A 23,061-nucleotide genomic window follows, 5' to 3' on the forward strand; every position below is an offset into this window, starting at 1 on the left:
GTCCCGTCGAAACGAAATAACGTCATCACGTTCTGAACGATCGGATTTTCCAACAACTTTGTCCAACCGTGTGTATGCAACACCAGTTTCGGACAAAATCCGACCAGATTTTGTTGTCGGAATGTCCGACCGTGTGTACAAGGACTAAGCCCACGTACACACGGTCGGAGATTTTGCCAACCAAATCCGTCGGATTTAGTCCGACGGATTGTGTCCGAAACTGTTGCATCTTTCAGAACGTGATGACGTAATTTCGTTACGATGGGACTACATTCAGACAAGTAGCCAATAGCTTTGGTCTAGGAATTTGATCTGAGCATGCGTGGCACTTGATCCGATGAAAATGTTCTACACATGATCGGATTAGGTCCATCCGGCCCAGTTGGTCGGGAAATATTTCCAACATGTTGGAAAATTGGGTCGGACGGAATCAGTCCGATGCATACCACACACAGTCGGATTATCTGACGACACGGTCTGATAAGACTCATTCCGACGGATTCTCCGACCGTGTGTACAAGGGCTAAGAGTTTTCTCACCATGACTCCTAGTCTTCTAAAAAAAAAAATGTCTTTCTATTTTCAATTTATATATGTATAATAGAGTATATAACACTGCTTTGAGTGTAAAAGTGGGAATTATTTTAGCTACATGTTATTTATTAGGGATTTTTCACTTTAATCTCTCTCATCATTAATTAGCGCTGCGCTTATACGCATTAATATAAATGCCTACTTGTATGTCCTCCTTACCAGTTGCTTGTCAAACCTCATCTGGTTAAAAGGATCGGATTTTCCGACAACTTTGTCCGACCGTGTGTATGCAACACAAGTTTCGGACAGAATCCGTCGGACAAAATCCGACGGGTTTTGTTGTCGGAATGTCCGACCGTGTGTACAAAGGCTTAGAGTGCTGTGGCCTGCATAGTGATTGCTGTATAATTATTATATTCGCTACAAATGGCATCTCTTTCTCACCCTTTCTCGGCAGAGCCAGGCCATGCAGATTGTGCGGACAGTCGGACAGGCCTTTGAAGTGTGCCACAAAATGAGCCTCCAGCACGCCCAGCAGAATGCAGACGGACAGGCGGACGGGGCCAGTGACAAGTCCCTGGAAGAGGCCAAACTAGAAGGTAGCTGGAGACAAAAGTGCAATAAACGCATTGCGCTCATTCTGGCAGAACAGCTGACAATTGTATCGTGCACCTCAAACTATCTAAATGACAATCACATCCGCACTGACTGCAGCCAAACACAATGACGAATGGCAATACATGGCCTTATTTTAGGCCTGTTAATATTCCTCAGCCATGCATGTAATCCATAAATTTATATGTAAATGAGCAGAGCTCCCTTTGTCCTTGTGTAATTGCTCATTCAGTGTACAGCTTGCTAATCACAGCCGGAAAAGGGGGAGTTAAAGGTAGGTTGGGAGGATCTTGCTGAAGAAGCAGATATTTTGACACCTGATACAGTTAGAAATGTTTTATACTTGATGCAAATGAAGCTGCGGGCGGATTAGTATTCCGCGTGTGGTGACAATTTATTAAAGCCTGTTTTTCTTTTAATTTTTATAATCTTTTCAACTTATAATAGGGCGACAGCTGACAGGAGCAGAAAATAAAGATACAGAAGAAGCTGACGGAAGTCTAAACAGAGGCGCCGCAGAGAAAAGAACCTGTGAACGTGCCGTGTCTGCACCAGACCTGGGCCTTGTCAAATGTCTGCCGGTGCTAAAAGAACAAAATGGTCGGGTAAGACCTGAACAAGAGGCTTCTGGGGGGTACTCACAGCAGACACTGACCAAGCACAGTGAACTTTTTTGACAGTGGTCCACAAAACTGAGTTATAGTTATTGTAGCAGCTCTGGCCTGCTGCTGTGTGATCACTTTCAACAATTATTAGTAATATTTAAGAAATTATTATTAATAGTGGCATGGAGCTATTAGCATGTATGATAGGGGTCAGAAAGTGGCAGACATATAAAAATCTCACACCATCCGCAGAATGGCAGTAATAACTTTAATGTTCCAAGATAGCTTGAAACCGCCACTCACCATAGCCGATCCTAATATGGATGTATACAGGTGAAAGCTTCCGTCAATGCCATTCAGGGCTGGTACAAGGATTTTTGACAACCTAGGCGAAACCTCATTTTGCCACCTCCCCCTTAGCTCCACCCCTGACTCCACCACCTTTTCCCTGCCCATGTAAACCCCACTTTTTTGAATGAAGCGCCCATCAAATGCGGCCTCACCAGCGCCCATCAAATGCGGCCTCTCCAGCGCCCATCAAATGCGGCCTCACCAGCGCCCATCAAATGCGGCCTCTCCAGCGCCCATCAAATGCAGCCTCTCCAGCGCCCATCAAATGCGGCCTCTCCAGCGCCCATCAAATGCGGCCTCACCAGCACCTATCAAATGCAGCCTCACCAGCGCCCATCAATGCAGCCTACCAGCGCCCATCAATGCAGCCTACCAGCGCCCATCAATGCAGCCTAGCAGTGCCCCTCAATGCAGTCTCACCAGCACCCATTAATGCAGCCTATCAGTGCCCATCAATGAATGTTTGCTTGCTTTCATTCATTCAGGAGTTGGGACACAGATACAGTCCTCCGCTGCTGCTGTGTCTCTGATATGTGAGAACGGAGCGGCGGTAGTCTGCTGATACTGAGAATTAGTTGCTTGCTGAAGAGAGTATGAACACAAGTGGCTGGGTGCCCTAGGCAGCAGGGCACCCTAGGCTGTAGGGCGCCCTAGGCAGGAGGGCGCCCTAGGTGGCTGCCTAGTTTGCCGAGTGGTAGCACCGGCCCTGATGCCATTCATAAGCCCCGGTGGGCAGGGTGAAACATGGCCCGAAGAGCGGCATTGACTAAGGCTTTCACATGTATGCATCCATATTAAGATGGGCTATAGCGCGTGGCGGTTTCAAGCTAAAATGTTCATTGCTCACTGGATGAGTTTTTCCTTACGCTGGCATACCTACTATCCTGAGTGACAATAGGACTCTACACCTCAGCTGGAGCAGCATTACCAAGTACTTATGACTTCAATGTTACAGGAGATACTAACTGCCCAAGCTCAAATGTAGGAAAGTAAATCTGTGTCGGTTATTTTATATCCTTGTTATTTTATTGCACAGTGTAACATTTAGTTTACAAAAAAAATCACGGTTGTGAAATTAATATTTTTCCCCATCAGATGCCCACTAAATCTTTTATTTCTCTCAAATTTTTATGTATGTTCACTGAAATGGCTCCTTTTCCTGTACTTCACACAAGTCACTGTTCTCACCAGCCAGATGGAGCAATACCTGGGAGATAATATTTGTGAACTGACTTCTCATGCAGAATATATCAAAATATAGCCTGTATTGTCAAAAATTGACAATACAGGCTGTCCCCTAGTTACAAACATCTGACTTACAAACGACTCCTACTTACAAATGGAGGAAGACAACAGGAAGTGAGAGGAAATCTACCCCTAGGAAGGGAAATTCACTCCTGTAAGACTTATTATGGGAAAAAGGTACCTCCACTGATGCTTTATCACCAAAGCTTGTTTTCACAACAACCCTAAATTTTTTGAATCCAATTGTCATTGGGACAGAAAGTGACGTGAAATCTTCTGAACAGGAACACAGACAGCAAACCAAACATTACAGGGGCGTTAACCCTTCCCTATGCAATTTTGGGCTGGAGCTACACTTAGAAAATGTACCTGTTTCGACTTACAAACAGATTCAACTGAAAGTGGTTGTAAACCCTCCCCCACAACTTTGTCCCATGTAAATCAGCATTAAAAACCCTAATGAACACTGCTTGTAGATATCTCCTTACTTACTTAGTATTGTAATCCTTTTTGTTCTTTAGAATGACGTCACTGAGCATGCCCAGATCTCTCCTGATTTACAGCACACTCTCTATGTCTTATCTATCTGTTATCAGGACTTCCCACGCCACAACACTGAACTCCCAGGAGACTTCAGAATCATTCAGAGCTTCCTCCTACACACCATGTGACCATGTGACATGACATGCAGTGTAAACTTGGCCATTACTGCAGTCTTATCAGCTGAAGCTGATAAGACTGACAAAGGGAAACATTAGACATCAGCACAAGTAAATACTATGAAATAAAACAAGTCAGCCATGAACAGGGAAGCAGGGTTGCCATAGAAACGTTGGATTGAGAAGGAGGCTTGGTTAACAGTACAGGAAGTGCTCATTGTAAGGGTGGAAATACACTCCACTGTGGACTCAGAAAAGAATACTTAAGATGGAGCTGCCTAACCCCTGGAAACAAGTTTTTTAAAGTTTCTTTAAACAGTAAGTAATGTGTGATTTGGGCTGGATTACAGTGGCTATAGTTTGATAATTACTTATTATAATGGACTAAATGAAGAGAAGCATCAGAGTGGGAGAGTTTACTTCCTGTTTAAGAACAAACCTACAGACCCTATCTTGTTTGTAACCCCAGGACCCCCTGTATACATGAATGCAATTATTCCAGCAGGTCTGAGCCACAAAACAATTAGTTAATTGAAAAGCAAATTATTTCATATTGGCAAGTGTTTTATGAATTGTTACTAGCTTTTGTAAGAGTTATCAGCGTTGTAAATATCCAATTATTACAGTGGAGAAATGGGCCACGTAATGTACCACTCGAAAGTTGCTGGATTTATTTATTTTGTCATTTTTCTCAGCATTTAAAGCAGTGATTTATGAGAAGCGTTTATTTCTGATGGCATTTCCAACCAATAAACCACTCAGGAGTGAACGGTCTCTGAATTAAGTTTTAAATGGCTTGTAAATTGGTAGGCGGCTCTAATTAACAGTCTGATATTGTCCTGTTGCTGATCGTCCTTGCTGGCTTTTTAAAGATTTATATTTTGGCTTGTGGAGCCCCCTAGTGGAAGACTGCCTACCATGATAGCAAAGAGATTGTAGAACTGTTGAACAAAAACTGGAGGAAAGATCCAGCAGGCTTAAGACAGAAGCCTTAATTGTCATTTCACATTTAAGATGTGGGCAGGAGTGCTGAGTGCTGTGTGCAGTGATATGTGACTTACCACACCTCAACATGCATGTACACCTACTTGCCTCTGATATTGCTATCCATTACCCTGGATGATGCAGCTGCCTGTCATTTGAGTAACTTTCTCATATAACCTCTGTTTTATTGGGCATGATTACAAATCCACTTTTTGCAGCTCCGTTTCAGGATTCATTTTTATTTCATGGTTCTGACGCATGTACCCAACCCTTCGCTGTCTGTGCTTTGATTACAGGATATTGAAAATTGTTCCATCTACTCCTCGCTGTCCCAGAAATTTCACACCCCAAGCTGTGCCTCTTCTGTCTCCGTCCTCACCCCCCTGGCATCACAGCACCGCCTACAGCTCCTACAGCACCAGCTTCTCCAACAGCAGCAGCAGACGCAGGTGGCCGTAGCCCAGGTAAGTGCAATGTATTTTATGTGAAACCAGACCTCCCAGACTGTATTAGCCAGGGAGATGGAGCCAGTTCTGCTCTCAGATGTTTTAGGTGCAGAAAGAACCAGGTTAGCTGGAAACAATTTGTGATAAATTATGAGCCCATTTATCTTAAAATAAAGATAGTTGATGTAAAGCTCTTGGGCATTGAGTTTTGCAGAGCAAATACAGTTTTATATATGAGAGGTAAGGTTTCTATCCTCCAAGCAACTAAATAAAAATCTAATAGAAAAGTATTATTAGGAGGATACCTTGCTTTAATTTCCAATATTGGTAAGAGACCTTAGATCAGTGATTCTCAACCAGGGTTCCTCCAGAGGTTGTAGGGGTTCCTTCAGCATTGGGCAATTTCAGCCTCTCAGATAAGTTCCCACTCACACCATTGATCTTTTTAGCTCTCTGTAAGGAGGTAATTCTTCCCAATGACCACAAGTGTAAGGACCATTCTTCCCACTGACCATCACACTAATGTATCATGAGTTGTAGATTTCTAAAATTTAGCAGGGGTTCCCCGAGACCGGAGAACTATTTCAAGGGCTCCTCTGTGTTGAAAAGGTTGAGAAAGGCTGCCTTATGCCACGTACACACCATCAGATTGTCCGCCGTACTTAGTCCGCTGAAACGCATTTCAGTGGACAATTCGATCGTGTGCGGGCTTCAGCGGACTTTTCCAGCCTGAAGTCCGGTGGACTAAAAGTATTTTTGCACTCCAATCTTCCCGTCGGACTTGGGTTTCAGCGGACAATACGTTCGTCAGTATGCTAGTACGGCGGACTAAGAATGACGCATGCTCAGAAGCAAGTACGAAAAAGGAAGCTACTGGCTATTGAACTTCCTTTTTCTAGTCCCGTCGTACGTGCTGTACGTCATCGTGCTAGCAAACTCCGGACTTTCTGTGTGTCCGTGTGTGTCCAAGTCCGTTCGGTAGAAAGTCCGCCGGACTATCCGCCGGATTGTATGTCGGACTAGGTACGCCAGACAATTCGATCGTGTGTACGCGGCATTAGATAGAAAAAATGAAGGTATCAGAACCACATTTACAGGAAAAAAATACAAATATCTTTATTAAAATTACTATACAAAATTATTTCCATAATAGGCTAAATAGCCATATAAAAGCAACACATTTGTATATAGCCCCTTATGTCCATAAATATAGTCTCCTATATATGGAGCTGCATATTGTAGGTTATTACTGGTGGGTCATCCTTGGAAGAACACCTAAGATAACTCAAAGTGGCATTTTTGTGTAAATCCTACAAAAAACAAACATCTCGACCACCAAAACACACTTCACTCTCTATGTAGGGATTAGAGATGGGCCGAACACCCCCCTGCCCTGAACAGTGAACTCCATTGAAGTCTTTGGGAGCCAAACATGAGAAATCAAGTGCTCATTTTGAAGGATTATATGCCATTAATTGGCCATAAAACGGGTATGGGGGTCCGGGTACTGCCATAGGGGAAATGTATTAATGCAAATTATTATATATATTTTTTTAAATTATTGTTTTTTCAGGAGCAGTGATTTTAATGATGCTTAAAGAGTTTGTTAACCTAGGGGGAAAAAAATGGATGCTATTCCCATAAAGATGAAGTAAAGTCTTCCTCTTTAATTGTACATACAAGAAAGCCTATAGTAAGGCTTACCTGTAGGTACTGTAAATATCTCCTAAACTTGCACCATTTAGGAGATCTTTACTATATACACTGCCACCGGACATCATGGACACATGTACACTGAAGGAAAGGCCCGTTCGTGCTGTTTCTTCAGGACCGTGTCCGGCAACACATGCATTGCGGCCCCAACCAATCACAGCGCCGGAGTCCACAAACCCGGAAGTAGCTCCGGGAAAGATGTTGGCCTTGGGAGCGGGCAGCACTACAGGGCATCATTCCAAGGTAAGTATTTCATAATGAGCTAGTATGCAATGCATACTAGCTCATTATGCCTTTGTCTTGCAGGGGGGGTTTTTTGGGATTTTTTTTCCAGAGGTTTACAACCTCTTTAAAGTGGTTGTAAACCCTTACAAACCACTTTGACCTACAGGTAAGCCTAGATTAAGGCTTACCTGTAGGTCCAAGAAATATCTCCTAAACCTATACGGTTTAGGAGATATTTACCTGAAGACAGCCACCTCTGTCTACGGCGCATGCGCCATAGACAGCGACGCGCAGGCGCACTGGGCAAGCCTCCGATTGCGGCGATTTGCTGCGAGTGTCGGCTCCCGTGCGCATGCGCGGGAGTGACGTCATCGCTGCTTTGGCGAATCACAGCGCCGGAGCAGCGAGACCCACCAAAAAGAAGGACGCTCGGAACTACAGGGGACAGCGGTGACATCGCTGGCTCCTGTGTCAGGTAAGTGACACATAATGGGCTACTATGCGATGCATAGTAGTCCATTATGCTTTACCTTTGCAGGGAATCAAAGAGGAAGTAAATCCATCAGGGTTTACTTCCTCTCTAAAGCATTTTGTACAGCACAGTGCTTGTGCTGTTTAATTTGGCCCCCTGTAACACCTAAAAAACCTGGCTGATCTTGCAAGTTTCTACCCTCACCTTTGTAAACTGACAGGTCAGGAAAGGGGGGAGAATGAGCAAGCTCCCCCCTCCCCCTTCCTAAACCATACCAGGCCACATGCCCCCAACATGGGGAGGTGCTTTAGGGCAGGGGGTCTCCCAGCATGCACTGGTTGGTGTCATCACAAGAGGGGCAGTGCCACCAGTTGATGTTGCCAGGTGACCCCGCCATTACCTATTTAAGAACTGCCAAATGGCAAACTAGCCATTCAGCTGTTTGCCTTCATGGCGAGTGGAGGGATTTTCTTCTTTTTTCTTTTAACCTTTTTTAGGTCGGCAGTGCGGCGGGCATCCTGATCGGCAATAGATTTACATCGGGGAACACTTTTTTTTTTTATTTATTTATTTTTTTTTTATATTTTTAATAACGGAATTGTCATAAACTGTCTCTGTGCCACCCCCCCCCCCCCCCCATGTTGAGGGCATTTGGCTTGGTATGGTTCAGGAGCTCACTCGTCCGCCTGCCCCCCCTTCCTGCATGCTCATATAAGGGTCTGGTATGTATTCTGGGGGAGCACTATGCTTTTTTTTGTTTTATTTTTAAACTACTGGTAAATTAGTGTGGCAAATAAAAACTGGCAGATTAATGTGTTGGTTTTTTGTTTAGTTGACAGCCGTTGACTCATCGTTTGTTAAGGACACCGTGTCCAGCTTTCCGGCCCCACTCCTTAACAACAAGCGTTTACTGCATCCTGATTTACCAACCTGCTGTATTGTCGTTGGCTTTAACAGCCTAACTGTTGAAGCTCAGGACCCAAGAACCAGAGGCATCTCTGACTTGACGATTCCCACAAAGCTAAAGGCTAGGATGTATTCTTCCCGTAAGGTCTACCATCACACTTCACTTGGTGTGAGGACAGACATTCACCCAAAGAAATTCTTCACGGGATGAATCCTGGCTTTGTTTCAAATGGACCTAAATTAACATTTGACCTTGCGTACAATTAAGGGACTTATTTTGGCACTTGCAATCTTGTATCGGAGATGCTAACCCTCTATTAATATTTGTATGGGGTAGCTCCCTCCTATGTGACTGTAGGATCTAAATCTGAATCTGTCAGTGCTTCAAAAAACACTCTTTGAACCTATCAGGGATATTCCCTCTCCACTTTCACCCACAATGTTGCATTTTTTTGTTGCTATCACCACTGCGAAGCCTGGTGTATTGTCCTTTTAACCCTTTTTGGTCTTGCACAAGGACAAGGTGGTGTTGGGGCTCCAGATCTCTCTTCCTTCCTAAGGTAGTTACTACCTTTCTTATCAACCAGAATATTGTCCTTCCATCCTCCTGCCTGACTCCAGGTTACCAAAAGGAGGTCTCCCTCCATTGCATGGATGTAGGGCTTGCTGTGCATGTCTACTTTGCAGACACTGTTTACATTTGAAAGACTAACTCTTTGCTATTCATAAGGGGCCTCATAAGTGGGAACCTGCTTCTTCTTTTGTTTCACCATCTGTCAGTGGCTTAGACAAACCATTATAAAGGCTTATGGTTCAAAGGATATGGTTTCGCCCTTTCCTGTTAGGGAACCCTATTAGATCTGTGAGTTCTTCTTGGACTTTTTGACATCAGGCACCTGTTTCCCAGATTTGAAACTTGATTTGCCACCTAGTCTTCGGTTTGCATGATCTCAACATTGTACACGGTGGATGTTAAGGTCTCTTCTGTTGCAATTTTCAGGCATACAGTCCTTCAGGCAGTGATTTGAGCTGCAGGCAGTCACCAGTTATATGGTTTTTTTTGGGCCCGTTTTTCTGTTTTCCATCCTTTATTTGGACTGCTTTTCGACATCCCAACTGCCTATGAATTCCTGTGTCCCTCAATGAACACTTAAGAAAATTAGATTTGTATACGCTGTAAAATTTGTTTCTTGTGGTTCAGTCTCCACCCCTCTGTCGGAGGGGTTAGGCATGCTAAGGCATGCTGGGAGTAGGGTGAGTTATTCCATACTGGCTGTTTTTTTGTTTGCTAGTGTCCAAATCATTGTGTAAGTGGCAGTATAAGACTCCTCAATGACCTACAAAAAATAGATTTTTTCAGTAAGTACAAAATTCCAGTTTTTGCTAGATTATATGAGACGTCAGTTCAATAAATGTGCTTCTTTAACTGCATTGAAGTTATATTTCCCCTAACGTTGCAGTCGCTTTCCTAATCATAGAGGATTGGCAGCTCTGCTATTAGCAGGTCACATGTACCTCCAGCATATAGTCCAGGGGTGGCCAACCCGCGGCTCTCGAGCCACATGCGGCTCTTTGATCGGTTTCCTGCGGCTCTTCGGGCTGGTTCGGGCTGTTTCGATCGGTTTCCTGCGGCTCTTCGGGCTGGTTCGGGCTGTTTCGATCGGTTTCCTGCGGCTCTTCGGGCTAGTTCGGGCTGTTTCATTGCGGTGACAGGCAGCCCGAGTCTCTGCACTCCTCCGCTCCTCCCACACATCAACAGCCAATCAGCGTGTAGTGTCCCCAGTCCGCCACATTTGAATACATAGGTGCTGGAGTGAGGCTGAAGGGGGGCAGAGGAAGGAGAAACACGCTGTATCTGAAGCCGATGAGATACAAAAAGGTATGGCCACAAGTGTGCAGGTTACTGATCTGTCCTCCCTTCTCCCTCTGTCTTGCTCTGTACTTTATTTTTTTTTTAATAACGTTTCACCTGAACACTGATAAGATCTGCTCAGCACATTCTCAGTCTGTTGATAGTGTGACACACAGCTGGCTGTTAACCATTTCAGCTTCTTTTCACTTATTTATCCAGAGCTCTGTGTGTGCTGCATGCTTTCTGTGATGTTTTTTGGAAGAATTTACTGCTAGTTCAGGCTAGAAGACCCATTAACTGTTTGTTATCCTGACCAGTTCACTGTTTGTAAGACAATTTGTATTTTGGAAATTAGATGAGCTGCTGTCTTCTGTCACATGGATGTACTTTCAAAGGAAGATTACTGACCTGTGGTCTTTGTAGTGTTAAAACAGTGTGTGACATTTACAATAAATCCAGCTGAGCAAAAGTATGTGTGTATGAGTAAGGGATGGGGTGATGTTCATGTGTGCCCATGCGTATGATGTGGCTCTTTGCGGTAACTCGGTAAAAAAATGTGGCTCTTGGTCTTCGTCTGGTTGGCCACCCCTGATCTAGTCTATTACATACTGAATATATGAAGTTGTATATGTCTCATAGCTGTTCTGTGACATTGATCGGTTTGTGAGCACTGTCTCCCCCTGCTGGCGCTCTGCTTTTACTGCAGTGTTCAGAATAGCTGCATAGAAGGAGATTGGTTGTATTGGGTGAGACAAGGATAAGGGTCAGAGCCAGGAATGAATAATTAAACAGCACAAACATTTAGAATCCCTCATGGCAGGCAGGTTTGACCTGGTGCTGTACATCTCTCCAGTCTCTGTCTGCTATACATGTCTCCTCTGAAAGCTCCAGTGGAGATAATGGTGAGTGAAATTGTCTTCCCTTATCCTGTGCAAACTTTGCCAAGCCAGTGATCACATATTGCATGCTCTGCTGTTTTGTAGTCTGTGGACAGGGACTTTGTTTTTATTGTCATTCCCCTAAACCACTATGTAAAACCTACTTGTTTCCCCCTTCGTGACAACTAATATGGGGGCTATGGATTCATACTGGGAGGTGTGGGGGGATCCCCACAGTTTGCCACGTTGACCAAATTACCACCCAGGCACCAGTTAGGCCTGTTTCACATGGGCCTAGCTTGCAGCTCTCGATCCATGGTGGATTATGTTGTCAGCAGTGACTGGCCCATGGCTAACATGTAATTGGCCACCTTCCGCAAGCCCTTAAGGAGAACTTCACATTGAAATCTCTCCTCCCCGGGGCTGCAACTGCAGATATTGTTTGCGGTTACAGGGCAGTTCCCATTTACTTGTGTAGGGCATGGGGGCAGGTGGTATCGCCCGCCAGATGCGACATGCCCAATTTTTTTTCCTTGCCGCAAGAATGTGTATAGGTTGATGCAGTCAATTTAGTAGTGGGAAATGAGAGAGTGATGTATACTCGACAGGGTAATTATGGGAAATTTATTAGAATGTGGAAGTCCTGGCTAGATGAGAGGGGGTATCCCCCTTAAGGGGGGATTGGGACATATTTATATTTTTCCCTGTCTTTCTTTTTTCTTTTTCTCTCTTTTTCTCCCTTCTTTTGTAAATTTTTTTTCTTTTTTCGTGTAATTAGTGGATATAAGTACACTGATATGGTGCAGGGATGGGGGGAAGCTAGGAAGAGGGTGGGAGGGTTTGGGTAGCTGAGGAAATAGTATTGTTATCTGATATAATTTAGAATATTGTAACATTTATGTTGTGAAGAAAGTATTTTTCATAATTGCTATTTTTTTATACTGTAATTTCTGTTATTGCAATGTTCTTGGTGTTAAATTATTATATAAATTAATAAAAAAATTATTAAGTTAAAAAAAAAAAAAGTGTGTATAGGGCTGTGTGGGGGGGGGGGGGCATTGCCTGGTTTTAGACATACAGCTGGAGTGACATAAAAAAAAAAGGAAACATTCCTCAACCTCCTTTTTTTAATTTTTTTTGCTGTCTGATGTGATTGGGACCTTTAAAAACCTTGTACTGAGACAAATACAGGGTCAGACATTTCTGATCCGTTTACAATGCCAATTGTCTAGTCAGCCAGGCAAGGCAGTTCGTTTAACCACTTGCTTACTGGGCACTTAAACCCCCCTCCTGCCCAGACCAGTTTCAGCTTTCAGTGCTGACACACTTTGAATGACAGTTGCGAGGTCAAACAACACTGCACACAAATTATCATTTTTTTCATACAAATAGAGCTTTCTTTTGGTGGTAATCGCAGCTGGGATTTTTATTTTTTGCTAAACAAACAAAAAAAAATTGAACATTTTGAAAAAAAAAAAATCATGTTTCATAGTATGTTATAAAATTTTGCAAACAGGTAATTTTTATCCTTCATTGATATGCACTGATGAGGCTGCACTGGTGTGGGCACTGATGGGCACAGATAAGGCGGCACTGATGGGCACAGATAAGGCGGCACTGATGGGCACAGATAAGGCAGCACTGATGGGCACAGATAAGGCAGCACAGATAAGGTGGCACTGATGGGCACAGATAAGGCGGCATTGATGGGGACAGATAAGGCAGCACTGATGGCCACTGATGGGTACCACTGAGTGATGGATGGCACTGATGGGCACTGGTAAGTGACACTGATGTGCAGTACTGTTGATGAGGTACCGATTGTGGGCACTGATAGGTGGCTGCTAGGTGGTACTTGCAGGTGGCACAGGTAGGCACTGAGGAGCTGGTGGCAGCTCTCCCTGATCAGGACTCGTGTCCCTCTCTCGGCCACCAGTAAGCGGCTTTTTTTTTTTTCTCCTCACGCTATTAGCATGAGGAAAAAAAAAGGCGATTACCGGCTCCGTTTACATCAATGACGGCTGATCGCGTGGTAAGGGGTCGGGACCGACCCCTTACTCCAATCTATGAGACTCGCTGATCACGGAGCACGCCGCGTGCAGGCCACTCGGGCACGGGAAGACGTCGGTAGACGCCCTCCCGGCAAAGCAGGTCCGCGATGTAGCCGTCATTCGGCTATAGCGCGGATCTGAAGAAGTTAATTAATTATCTGCCCTTTCTTTGAAAGCATTCCAACAAGTACCATATCCTTTGAATCAGTGACAGCCAGGCAGAGTACTGCATTTGCAGCAGGGGTATTCTTTTAACATTTTTCCTTGAAACAATCAGGATAATCGGTGTACATTTGTTCAGGGCCTTAGGCTGGCCAATTTTCTTTTACCTTCAACTATGTAGTGCAAGGGCCTTCGTGATTGCATACAAATAGAAAGCGTTTAGGTTTGACCTCATATTAAAAGGTTTTGGTAAATCTAAAGGCATATTGAATAAGAATATTGTATGTATAATGTATGGCCAGCCTTAGTGACCACCCAGAGACACTTACCTATCGCAGCGTGAGTCCTCTCACTGTAGTCGCTCTCTGGTCTGAAGGAGATCGCTGCCTTGTCATTCAGTGATGTCTCCCAGAGAATATAAATAAATAAAGCACTAACATTCTTGAAGCCTAAATTAATATTTTCAACAAGTTTCTTAGGTTTTTGCTGTCTCTACTTGAAGTGACTGGGCTGTACATTTAAAGAGAGTTGTGTGGTGAGAAATAGAATTAAAGTGAATAAAATTTGTGGAAAGAGAAGACTAAGCCCTTGTACACACGGTCGGAGATTCCGACAACCAAATCCGATCTTGTCCGAAACTGTTGCATACACACGGTCGGACAAAGTTGTCGGAAAATCCGATCTTTCAGAACGTGATGACGTAATTTTGTTACGATGGGACTACATTCAGGCTAGTAGCCAATAGCTTTGATGTAGGAATTTGATCAGAGCATGCGTGCCACTTTGTCCGATCGGAATTCTCTACACATGATCGGAGTATGTCCTATCGGACCAGTTTGTCGGAAAATATTTCCGGCAAGTTGAAAAATTTGGTCCGACGGAAAGGGTCCGATGCAGACCACACACAGTCGGAATATCCGACAAAACGCTCCGATCGGACACATTCCGTCGGAATCTCAGATCGTGTGCACAAGGGCTAAGGGGTGCAAGAGTGACGTGAACTGTAAACACCTATAAAGTTTGTGGGATCTTCTACCATTCTTCTCCCCTCTTTTGTTGTCAGACCTTCTAGATTTAAACTATTCCTACTTTTCTTTGTGAATTTCAGGTGCAGCTCCTGAAGGACCAGCTTGCAGCAGAGACAGTTGCACGTATTGAATCTCAGTCCCGAGTTCGCCAGCTGCTACTGACCAATCGGGACTTGTTACAGCACATCGCGCTGTTGGTGAAACAACTGAAGGAGCTGGAAATTAGCTCCGACCTGAAGTTTTCTGGTAAGGGTCAGCAGAGTGTAATGGTGGAGAAGAGGAGGAGTTTAATACATTGAATTTATTTATTTTATTTCAGTTACTTATATAGCGCCGTCAATTTACGCAGCGCTTTACATATACATTGTACATTCCCATCAGTCCCTACCCTCAAGGAGCTTACAATCTAAGGTCCCTAACTCGCATTCATACATACTAGGGACAATTTAGACAGGATCCAATTAACCTACCAGCATGTCTTTGGAGTGTGGGAGGAAACCGGAGCACCCAGAGGAAACCCACACAGGCACAGGGAGAACATGCAAGCTCCAGGCAGGTAGTGTCGTGGTTGGGATTTGAACCAGCGACCCTTCTTACTGCTAGGCGAAAGTGCTACCCACTACACCACTGTGACCCCCAAGGGGTGCCGGGTGACTCTGAGGGCTAGTTTACACTATCGTTATCCATCTGAAGAATGATCCATAGTGGATTGCATTTCATAGGACATTTGACAGGCAGTGGAAAGGCGTTGATGTCACCTGCACACTGTCTGTATTAACCCCTAAAAGCCCGCACCGCCACTTGAACTGTGTGCCTTGCACACTGTTGCAAAGCAGCCTCCTTGAGTTGAATAGGTTGCGTTCAGTGGGTGGTACTGCCTGCCGATTGCAGCAGCGGGATTCATTCTTGCCATTCTTTAAAAGGCTCTTGAACACCAGGGGCTGGAATGATCGGCCGATCACAGGACCACTATGATTGACTGTCACGACATGATCGGTATCCAGTTCTGCCAGCATCCGATCATTAGATGGAACCCCCTTACGCCAGGGTCCCCAGAGCCGCCCCCCCCCCCCATCTGACATCAAGGTCCCCAGAGTCATCATGCCCCCCGTCATCTGACATCAGGGTCCCCAGAGACCCTCCCCTAACATCAGGGTCCCCAGAGACCCTCCCCTAACATCAGGGTCCCCAGACTCACCCCCCATTTCCCCCCTTACCCTCACATCAGAGTCCCCATCTGACATCTGGGTCCCCAGAGTCGTCGTCACCCCCCCCCCCCCCCCCCATCTGACAGGGTCCCCAGAGTCATCCTTCCCTTACATCAGGGTCCCCATTTCCCCCCCTGCCCTTTCATCAGGGTTCCCAGAGACCCTCCCCTAACATCAGGGTCCCCAGAACCATTTTAGGATCTCCAGAGGCACCCCTCCCCCCTGACATCAGGGTCCCCACAGAGACCCCTTGGGGTGGTCCTAGCAAGCGGCAAGCTACTATCACAGCGGCTGGTGGGAGGTGGCGCTGCAGCAGCGGCTGTTAAAAAAAAAAAAAAAAAATACAAAAAATACAAAAAAAAGAAAAAAACAATGTGCTGAGAAGGAGGTGTCTGTGTCTCAGTACGATGCTGTCCTACCTTTTTTGCTGCCCACATTACACTGCTGCAGGGGGGAGGAGAGAGCAGAAGGCTTCCTCCAGCAGCTATCGCAGCCCTGCACTGTGCTTGGTTCTGAATGACAGGAGTGACGCCAACATAGCTCTTGTCATTTATGTGCCTGGAGAGCAGAGCGCTTATTGGCTCAGTGCCCCCTCTCTGTATAGCGCCACTATGCCCAGGGCACATGCCCTGTCTGCTCACCCCCTGTCCTGGCCCTGCGAATGATGGATATGGTCAGGGTCACCTAGGCAGGGTTGCACTTATCTGATGCCCCATACCTGACACTTCCAGAGAGAGAGAGAGAGAGAGAGAGAGCAGAAATTTGAAGTTATAAAATCTCTTTTTAAATACATTCTGTAACTGTGTGTAATTTACTGCACATCTTGGAAGCTGTACATATAATTGACTCAGGTGTATGAAGACTGACACATCATGCTTAACCACTTGCAGACCGGACCATTTTGCTGGTCAAAGACCAGACCACTTTTTGCGATTCGGCACTGCGTCGCTTTAACTGACAATTGCGCGGTCGTGCGACGTGGCTCCCAAACAAAATTGACGTCCTTTTTTTACCACAAATAGAGCTTTCTTTTGGTGGTATTTGATCACCCCTGCGGTTTTTATTTTTTGTGCTATAAACAAAAATAGAGCGACAATTTTGAAAAAAACGCATTATTTTTTACTTTTTGTTATAATAAATATCCCCCAAAAATATATAAAAAAACATTTTTTTCCCTCAGTTTAGGCCGATACGTATTCTTCTACATATTTTTGGTAAAAAAAATCGCAATAAGCGATTATTGATTGGTTTGCGCAAAAGTTATAGCGTTTACAAAATAGGGATAGTTTTATAGCATTTTTATTAATAATTTTTTATTATTTTTTTTTTTACTAGTAATGGCGGCGATCTGCGATTTTTATTGTGACTGCGACATTGTGGGGGACCCATCGGACATTTTTGACACATTTTTGGGACCATTGTCATTTATACAGTAATCACTGCTATATAAATACAGTGATTCCTGTGTAAATGACACTGGCAATGAAGGGGTTAACCAGTGGGTGGCAGTGTAGGGGTTAAGTGTTCCTAGGGGTGTGTTACTAACTGTGGGGGGGTTGGGCTTTCATTTAGTGTACACTGATCTCTGCTCCAATCACATGGAGCAGAGATCAGCGTCACTAGTTGCTAGGCAGAATGGAGAAATGTTGTTTATACAGCATTTCCTCCATTCGACCGCTCCGTGAGACGATCGCGGGGATGCCCGCGGCGATCGAGTCCGCGGGTCCCGCGACCGGACTCACGGGGGTCCCGACCAGCGCGCTCCCAATGGCAGGGCGGCATCGAATATTGGACGTACCTGTACGCCAATATGCCTGCCCGTGCCATTCTGTCGACGTACATCGTCGTGCGCTGGACGGGAAGTGGTTAAAATTGTACTGGAATTAAAACAAACAGGTGCACTTTTAAACATGTATTTAAAGGTGCACTCCACCAAAGCTTGACACCTTGAGCGGCAAACAAGGGGTTTGGCCCAACCAGTTACATCCAGTCACAGCGTTACTGCACCACTCACCACCCTGCCTTATGTCTGTGATCTGCAGATCTGGGAACCCTGGCTTGTGATGCAGGAGAATTCCTAAACACAGCCACTGCAAGTTATTTTATGAATTGAATTGTCCATTCTAAAATGTTCCGCACAGCTAACAATCACATCTGTCTTGGAAGACTAAACCCTGGTTCACATTGGTGCGTTTTGACATGCAATCTGATGTGTCAAATCACATGTCAAATCGGCGGCATTGGTACCATCCTAATCTGTGCAGACCTGCATTTGCGGCACCGCACCTATTTCAAAAAGTAGTTTCTGTATTACTTTATGCGATTTCCATTGACATGTGTGCAGAAACACGCACAGATGTCTGTGAAATCACCGCCAAAATCGGGACTGACATGCGGGAGTGAAAGTGTGAGAGAACCACCGTCCAGGTAAGTCCACAAATCCAAGAAAACAGCCCCTCCAGGAATGGAGAAAGCCAGGTGCAGGCACGGCCTATGCTTGTTGCAAATAATTGAAGAACTCTGGACGGCCGCACTCCAAGATGAATTCAAATGCCTTTTATTCGTGAAGCAGAATCGCACAATAGTGGGTCACAGCAAAGCAATAATGGCTAACGCGTTTCACCCTACTAAGAGTGCTTACTCATAGCTAACAAACATGGAAACATATGACAAATAAATATAATTCGTAGTTAAACACACATTGAATTGGTTAATTGATAAGTTAGCTGAACAGCTGATTCAACTAAGGAGCCACCGTGACTCCGTCAAACACATAGCTCTAACCCTCAACGTGTGTCACTGAAAACCCAACATTTGTTCCATGTCTGTATGATGTGTGGAAGCAAAAAAGTATATACCGTATTTGCCGGTGTATAAGGCGACCCGGCATATAAGACGACCCCCTAATCTTACAGGACAAAAACGCTTATAAAACTGTACTTACCGTATAAGACGACCCGGCTTCCGAGGCTTCATATTTCTTCCTTCTTCCTGCATTTGCTGGAGCCAATCACGGCGAGCGATGTATTCTATTAATGAATACAAAGCCTGCTTGGATTGGCAGAGGCTGTAACATCATCAGCCCGCGCCGCTCTGACTCTCCAAGCCAATCAGAGCAGGCTACAGAGTAGCCTGCTCGGATTGGCAGAGGTCGTTACTCCAATCCGAGCAGGCTTTGTATTCATTTGAATACATCGCTCTCCAGGATTGGCTCAGCGGTATATACTGTATGTAGCCGAAGCTACATACAGTATTACCAAACACCCAGCCGGCATCTGAGGGGCTGACCCGGCGTATAAGACGACCCCTGCTTTTTGGCCAATTTTTTTACATGCAAAAGGTCGTCTTATACGCCGGAAAATACGGTAAGTATATATATATATATATATATATATATATATAAATACAAAATGTACATCTAAAATGAAAAAAAGAGATTGGAGTGGATAAATAAGTAAATGGAATATGTGAAAAACACAAATTACATTATAATATGTGTACGGAAAACACTAAGCCCTTCTACACACGGTCGGACATTCCGATGGAAAATGTCCAATCGGACCATGTTGTCGGATAAGCAGACAGTGTGTGGGCTCCATCGGACTGTTTCCGATGGACCAAGTTTGAGAGCTTGGCTATAAAACTTTCCGACAACGTGATCCGATCAGACTTTGTCCGATCGTTTGTAGAGAATTCCAATCGGACAAAGTTCCACGCATGCTCAGATCAAATTCCTAGACCAAAGTTATTGGCTACTAGCCTGAACGTAGTCCCGTCGTAACGAAATAACGTCACCACGTTCTGAACGATCCGATTTTCCAATAACTTTGTCCGACTGTGTGTATGCAACACCAGTTTCAGACAAAATCCGACAGATTTTGTTGTCGGGAATGTCCGATCGTGTGTACAAGGGCTAAGTGTAATCATTAGGTGACTGCGTATATCAGTGATGGCGAACCTTGGCACTCCAGATGTTTTGGAACTACATTTCCCATGATGCTCCACTACACTGCAGAGTGGATGAGCATCATGGAAAATGTAGTTCCAAAACATCTGGGGTGCCAAGGTTCGCCATCACTGGCGTATATGATCAAAGTAAAAAAGTGCATAAAAAAGATAATTACAAATCATATATAATGTGCAAAACAGTCAAAAAATGTACCTAATAATAAAAGCAAGATTAAAATAATATATATATGTGTGTGGACCTTAAATGTATACATATGTAAATAAATAATATAGTGACTAATTAATTATATAAATATATATAGGTGTATGATAGAATAAACTGTCAATCCATAAAAATGACATCATTACAATATCATTAAGTGAACCACATGTATGCCAATATATGATGACACAAGTCAGTGAAATAGAACTATGAAGAAATATGTAAAAAATTGTGTATAAATTGAGCAAATAGAGACAAGCAAGCGAACTTGAATATTACCGCCTACTCATGGGGGACAGAATAACGAACACCCGCCTGATTCTCTAACACTATGAACACCCGCCTGATTCTCTAACACTATGAACACCCGCCTGATTCTCTAACACTATGAACACCCGCCTGATTCTCTAACACTATGAACACAGGCATGTAAAGTGCCCCAACTAAATTGCAATAGTCCCAGGTCCTATCCCTGTCTTACTATGAGGTATGGCTGAAGCCAATTATTGCGGTCGTCTAAGCAACAGGGAGTGGAAGTCGCAAGATCTAATCAGTGGGTATCCAAATGTGTGTGTGTGTGTGTGTGTGTGTGTGTGTGTGTGTGTGTGTGTGTGTGTGTGTGTGTGTGTGTGTGTGTGTGTGTAATAATAAACCTTATAGATCATTGTCGACATTAAAAATTCAGTGACACACATCAGAGGGAACCCAATACACATGCACATAAAAATATGTGCATGTATAACAAGTCTTGCGAGATAAAATCCTGGTTAAATCTATAATCATTTATATGCAACCATCATGAAAATGCATAATAAAAGAAAAATAAATGAACATTCTTCATCAGAATAATGTACAAAAAATTATAGTGGCAAAAGTGCAAAAATACCTATAGCTTGGAGTGCGGCCGTCCAGAGTTCTTCAGTTATTTAGGGAGAGGGGAAAACCACCACTCCAGGCCAGTCTACCTGAAAAGCTGTGAAGTTTCCAGACAAGGGGAGTCCCAGGTGCAGGCTAATTGCACAAACCAATGGATAGAGAAAGAAGAGCTCTGGACAGCCGCACTCTGGTTCGAATCTGGAATAGTTGATGCCTTTATTTTTCAAATAAAAATCACTACATCACACGAGCCACAGCAGAAAACGAGGACATGAAACAAGAAAAATGCTGACGCGCTGAATTTAGCGCTTACTCATAGCTATGAGTAAGTGCAAAATTCAGCGCGAAACGCGTCAGTTTTTTACTTTCTGGCTAGTAGCCAATAGCTTTGGTCTAGGAATTTGATCTGAGCATGCGTGGCACTTTGTCCGATCGGAATGCTCTACACACAATCGGACAAAGTCGCTTTCACTGTTGTCGGAAAATTTTATAACCCAGCTCTAAAACTTTGTCGGTCGGATATTCCGACGGAAACAGTCCGATGGAGCCCACACACGGTCAGATTATCCGACAACACGGTCCGATCGGACATTTTCCATCGGAATGTCCGACCGTGTGTACAAGGGCTTAGACATACAGACAACAGAGGATAGGCGTTCGGATGCTGTCCAAAGTCAGCAATCCCAGCTTCTTACCCCTGAGTTTATGAGTTACTTAAAATATATGAATAAATCTGGTTTATATTTTTTCATTTTCTGTCTCTCACAGGCAATAATCACTCCTTGCATAATTTGGCCATTGCCCAGTCGCTTTCACTGAACCTCAAGAACCTATACAGCCTAGAAATAAACCTTCCCGCCACCTCCACACCAGCCCCGTTGCAAAACAACTCTGCTACCACCTATGCCATGAATGTAAACAACATGGGCGAGTCTTACCTCAATCTTCTCAATCTGAAGAAGGAAAATGACCCCACAAGGGGCACCGATGAGAAGGAGGTGACCAGTCGGAAAGTGGAGGGGTCAGAGGTCACTGAGGTTACTGCAGACCAAACTGAAGAAGACAAGTAAGTGAAAATGAGCACCAATTGCGCACTACAGTTTCATGTTCCCTGTGTGATGTCATCACAGCAGCTTCCAATTAGCTTGGAGAAACTGTGGGCTTTTGTTCAATAACAAAAAGCAACGATGTGCTAAATTGCATTAGCAGATAACCAATCATAAATCATCTTTAACTTATTTGGTTGCCGAGGGTTACTGCACTGTGTATATAACTATTTTTGTATCATTTACTCTATATCCTACTGTGGGGAAGGAAGCTCGGTTCAAAACCAGCCAACAACAAACCCAGAACATTTCTCATTGGAGACAATAGAAGGATACTGTTTATGTTCACATGGGCATAGGTTTTATCCCTTAGACCTGTTTATGTTCACATGGACATAAGCTTTGATTGCAAGCTTATCAGATGAGACTTCAGGAGCCTAATATATACAGTCTGGTAGCAGAAAGAGAAAGGGGAGACATCATTGAAGCCTTTAAAGTGATGTTGCCACCAAAAAATAAAAAAATTAGTAATTGGCAAAAAAAAACATTTTTACTCACCTCTAAATACCTGTTGCTAGGGGGTCCCTCGTAGTCTGCCTTCTTCCTTGCCCTGGCTGGTGACATCACTTCCCCTCGTGCCGCACAGTCACCTGGGACCTGTCAGGTGTCCCAAGTGACTGTATGGCGTATCACGGCGCTCTGCACCGCTCGCGCATGCGCAGTGGGTGCCTGGCTGTGAAGCCACAGTCGGGTGCCCACAGTACGCATGACGGCGCCGCGAGCGGAGCGGGGAACGAGGGGGGGCTTCGTTCCCCCGCATCGCTGGACCCTGGGACAGGTAAGTGTCCGATTATTAAAAGTCAGCAGCTGCAGTATTTGTAGCTGCTGACTTTTAATTTATTTTTTTTTTTTTTTTTTTTTTTTTTTAGGGGGTACCCCACTTTAAATACATTAAAGGTGGTAATAAGGTTCAAGAGGGCAGTTTTTTTTTAAAAGGAAGCAAGATCAAGAACACAAGCACATGACCTCAAACTT

At 44.3% G+C, this 23,061-nt stretch overlaps 1 protein-coding gene across 1 annotated transcript in view; it reads left to right on the plus strand.

Moving 5' to 3' along the window:
• Positions 1 to 23,061, plus strand: part of LOC143981369 (carboxyl-terminal PDZ ligand of neuronal nitric oxide synthase protein-like) — a 190,477-nt gene that overhangs the window by 145,857 nt on the left and 21,559 nt on the right. The window contains exons 6-10 of the mRNA XM_077479185.1: positions 991 to 1,132; positions 1,596 to 1,753; positions 5,289 to 5,456; positions 14,806 to 14,971; positions 21,749 to 22,046. Coding sequence (XP_077335311.1) covers positions 991 to 1,132; positions 1,596 to 1,753; positions 5,289 to 5,456; positions 14,806 to 14,971; positions 21,749 to 22,046 — 932 coding nt within the window. The remainder of the gene's footprint in view (positions 1 to 990; positions 1,133 to 1,595; positions 1,754 to 5,288; positions 5,457 to 14,805; positions 14,972 to 21,748; positions 22,047 to 23,061) is intronic.

Source organism: Lithobates pipiens, unplaced genomic scaffold (genome assembly GCF_037356315.1).
Source record: "Lithobates pipiens isolate NorthernLeopardFrog02 unplaced genomic scaffold, aLitPip1_a1.2 Scaffold_14, whole genome shotgun sequence".
In the NCBI taxonomy this organism is placed as follows: domain Eukaryota; kingdom Metazoa; phylum Chordata; class Amphibia; order Anura; family Ranidae; genus Lithobates; species Lithobates pipiens.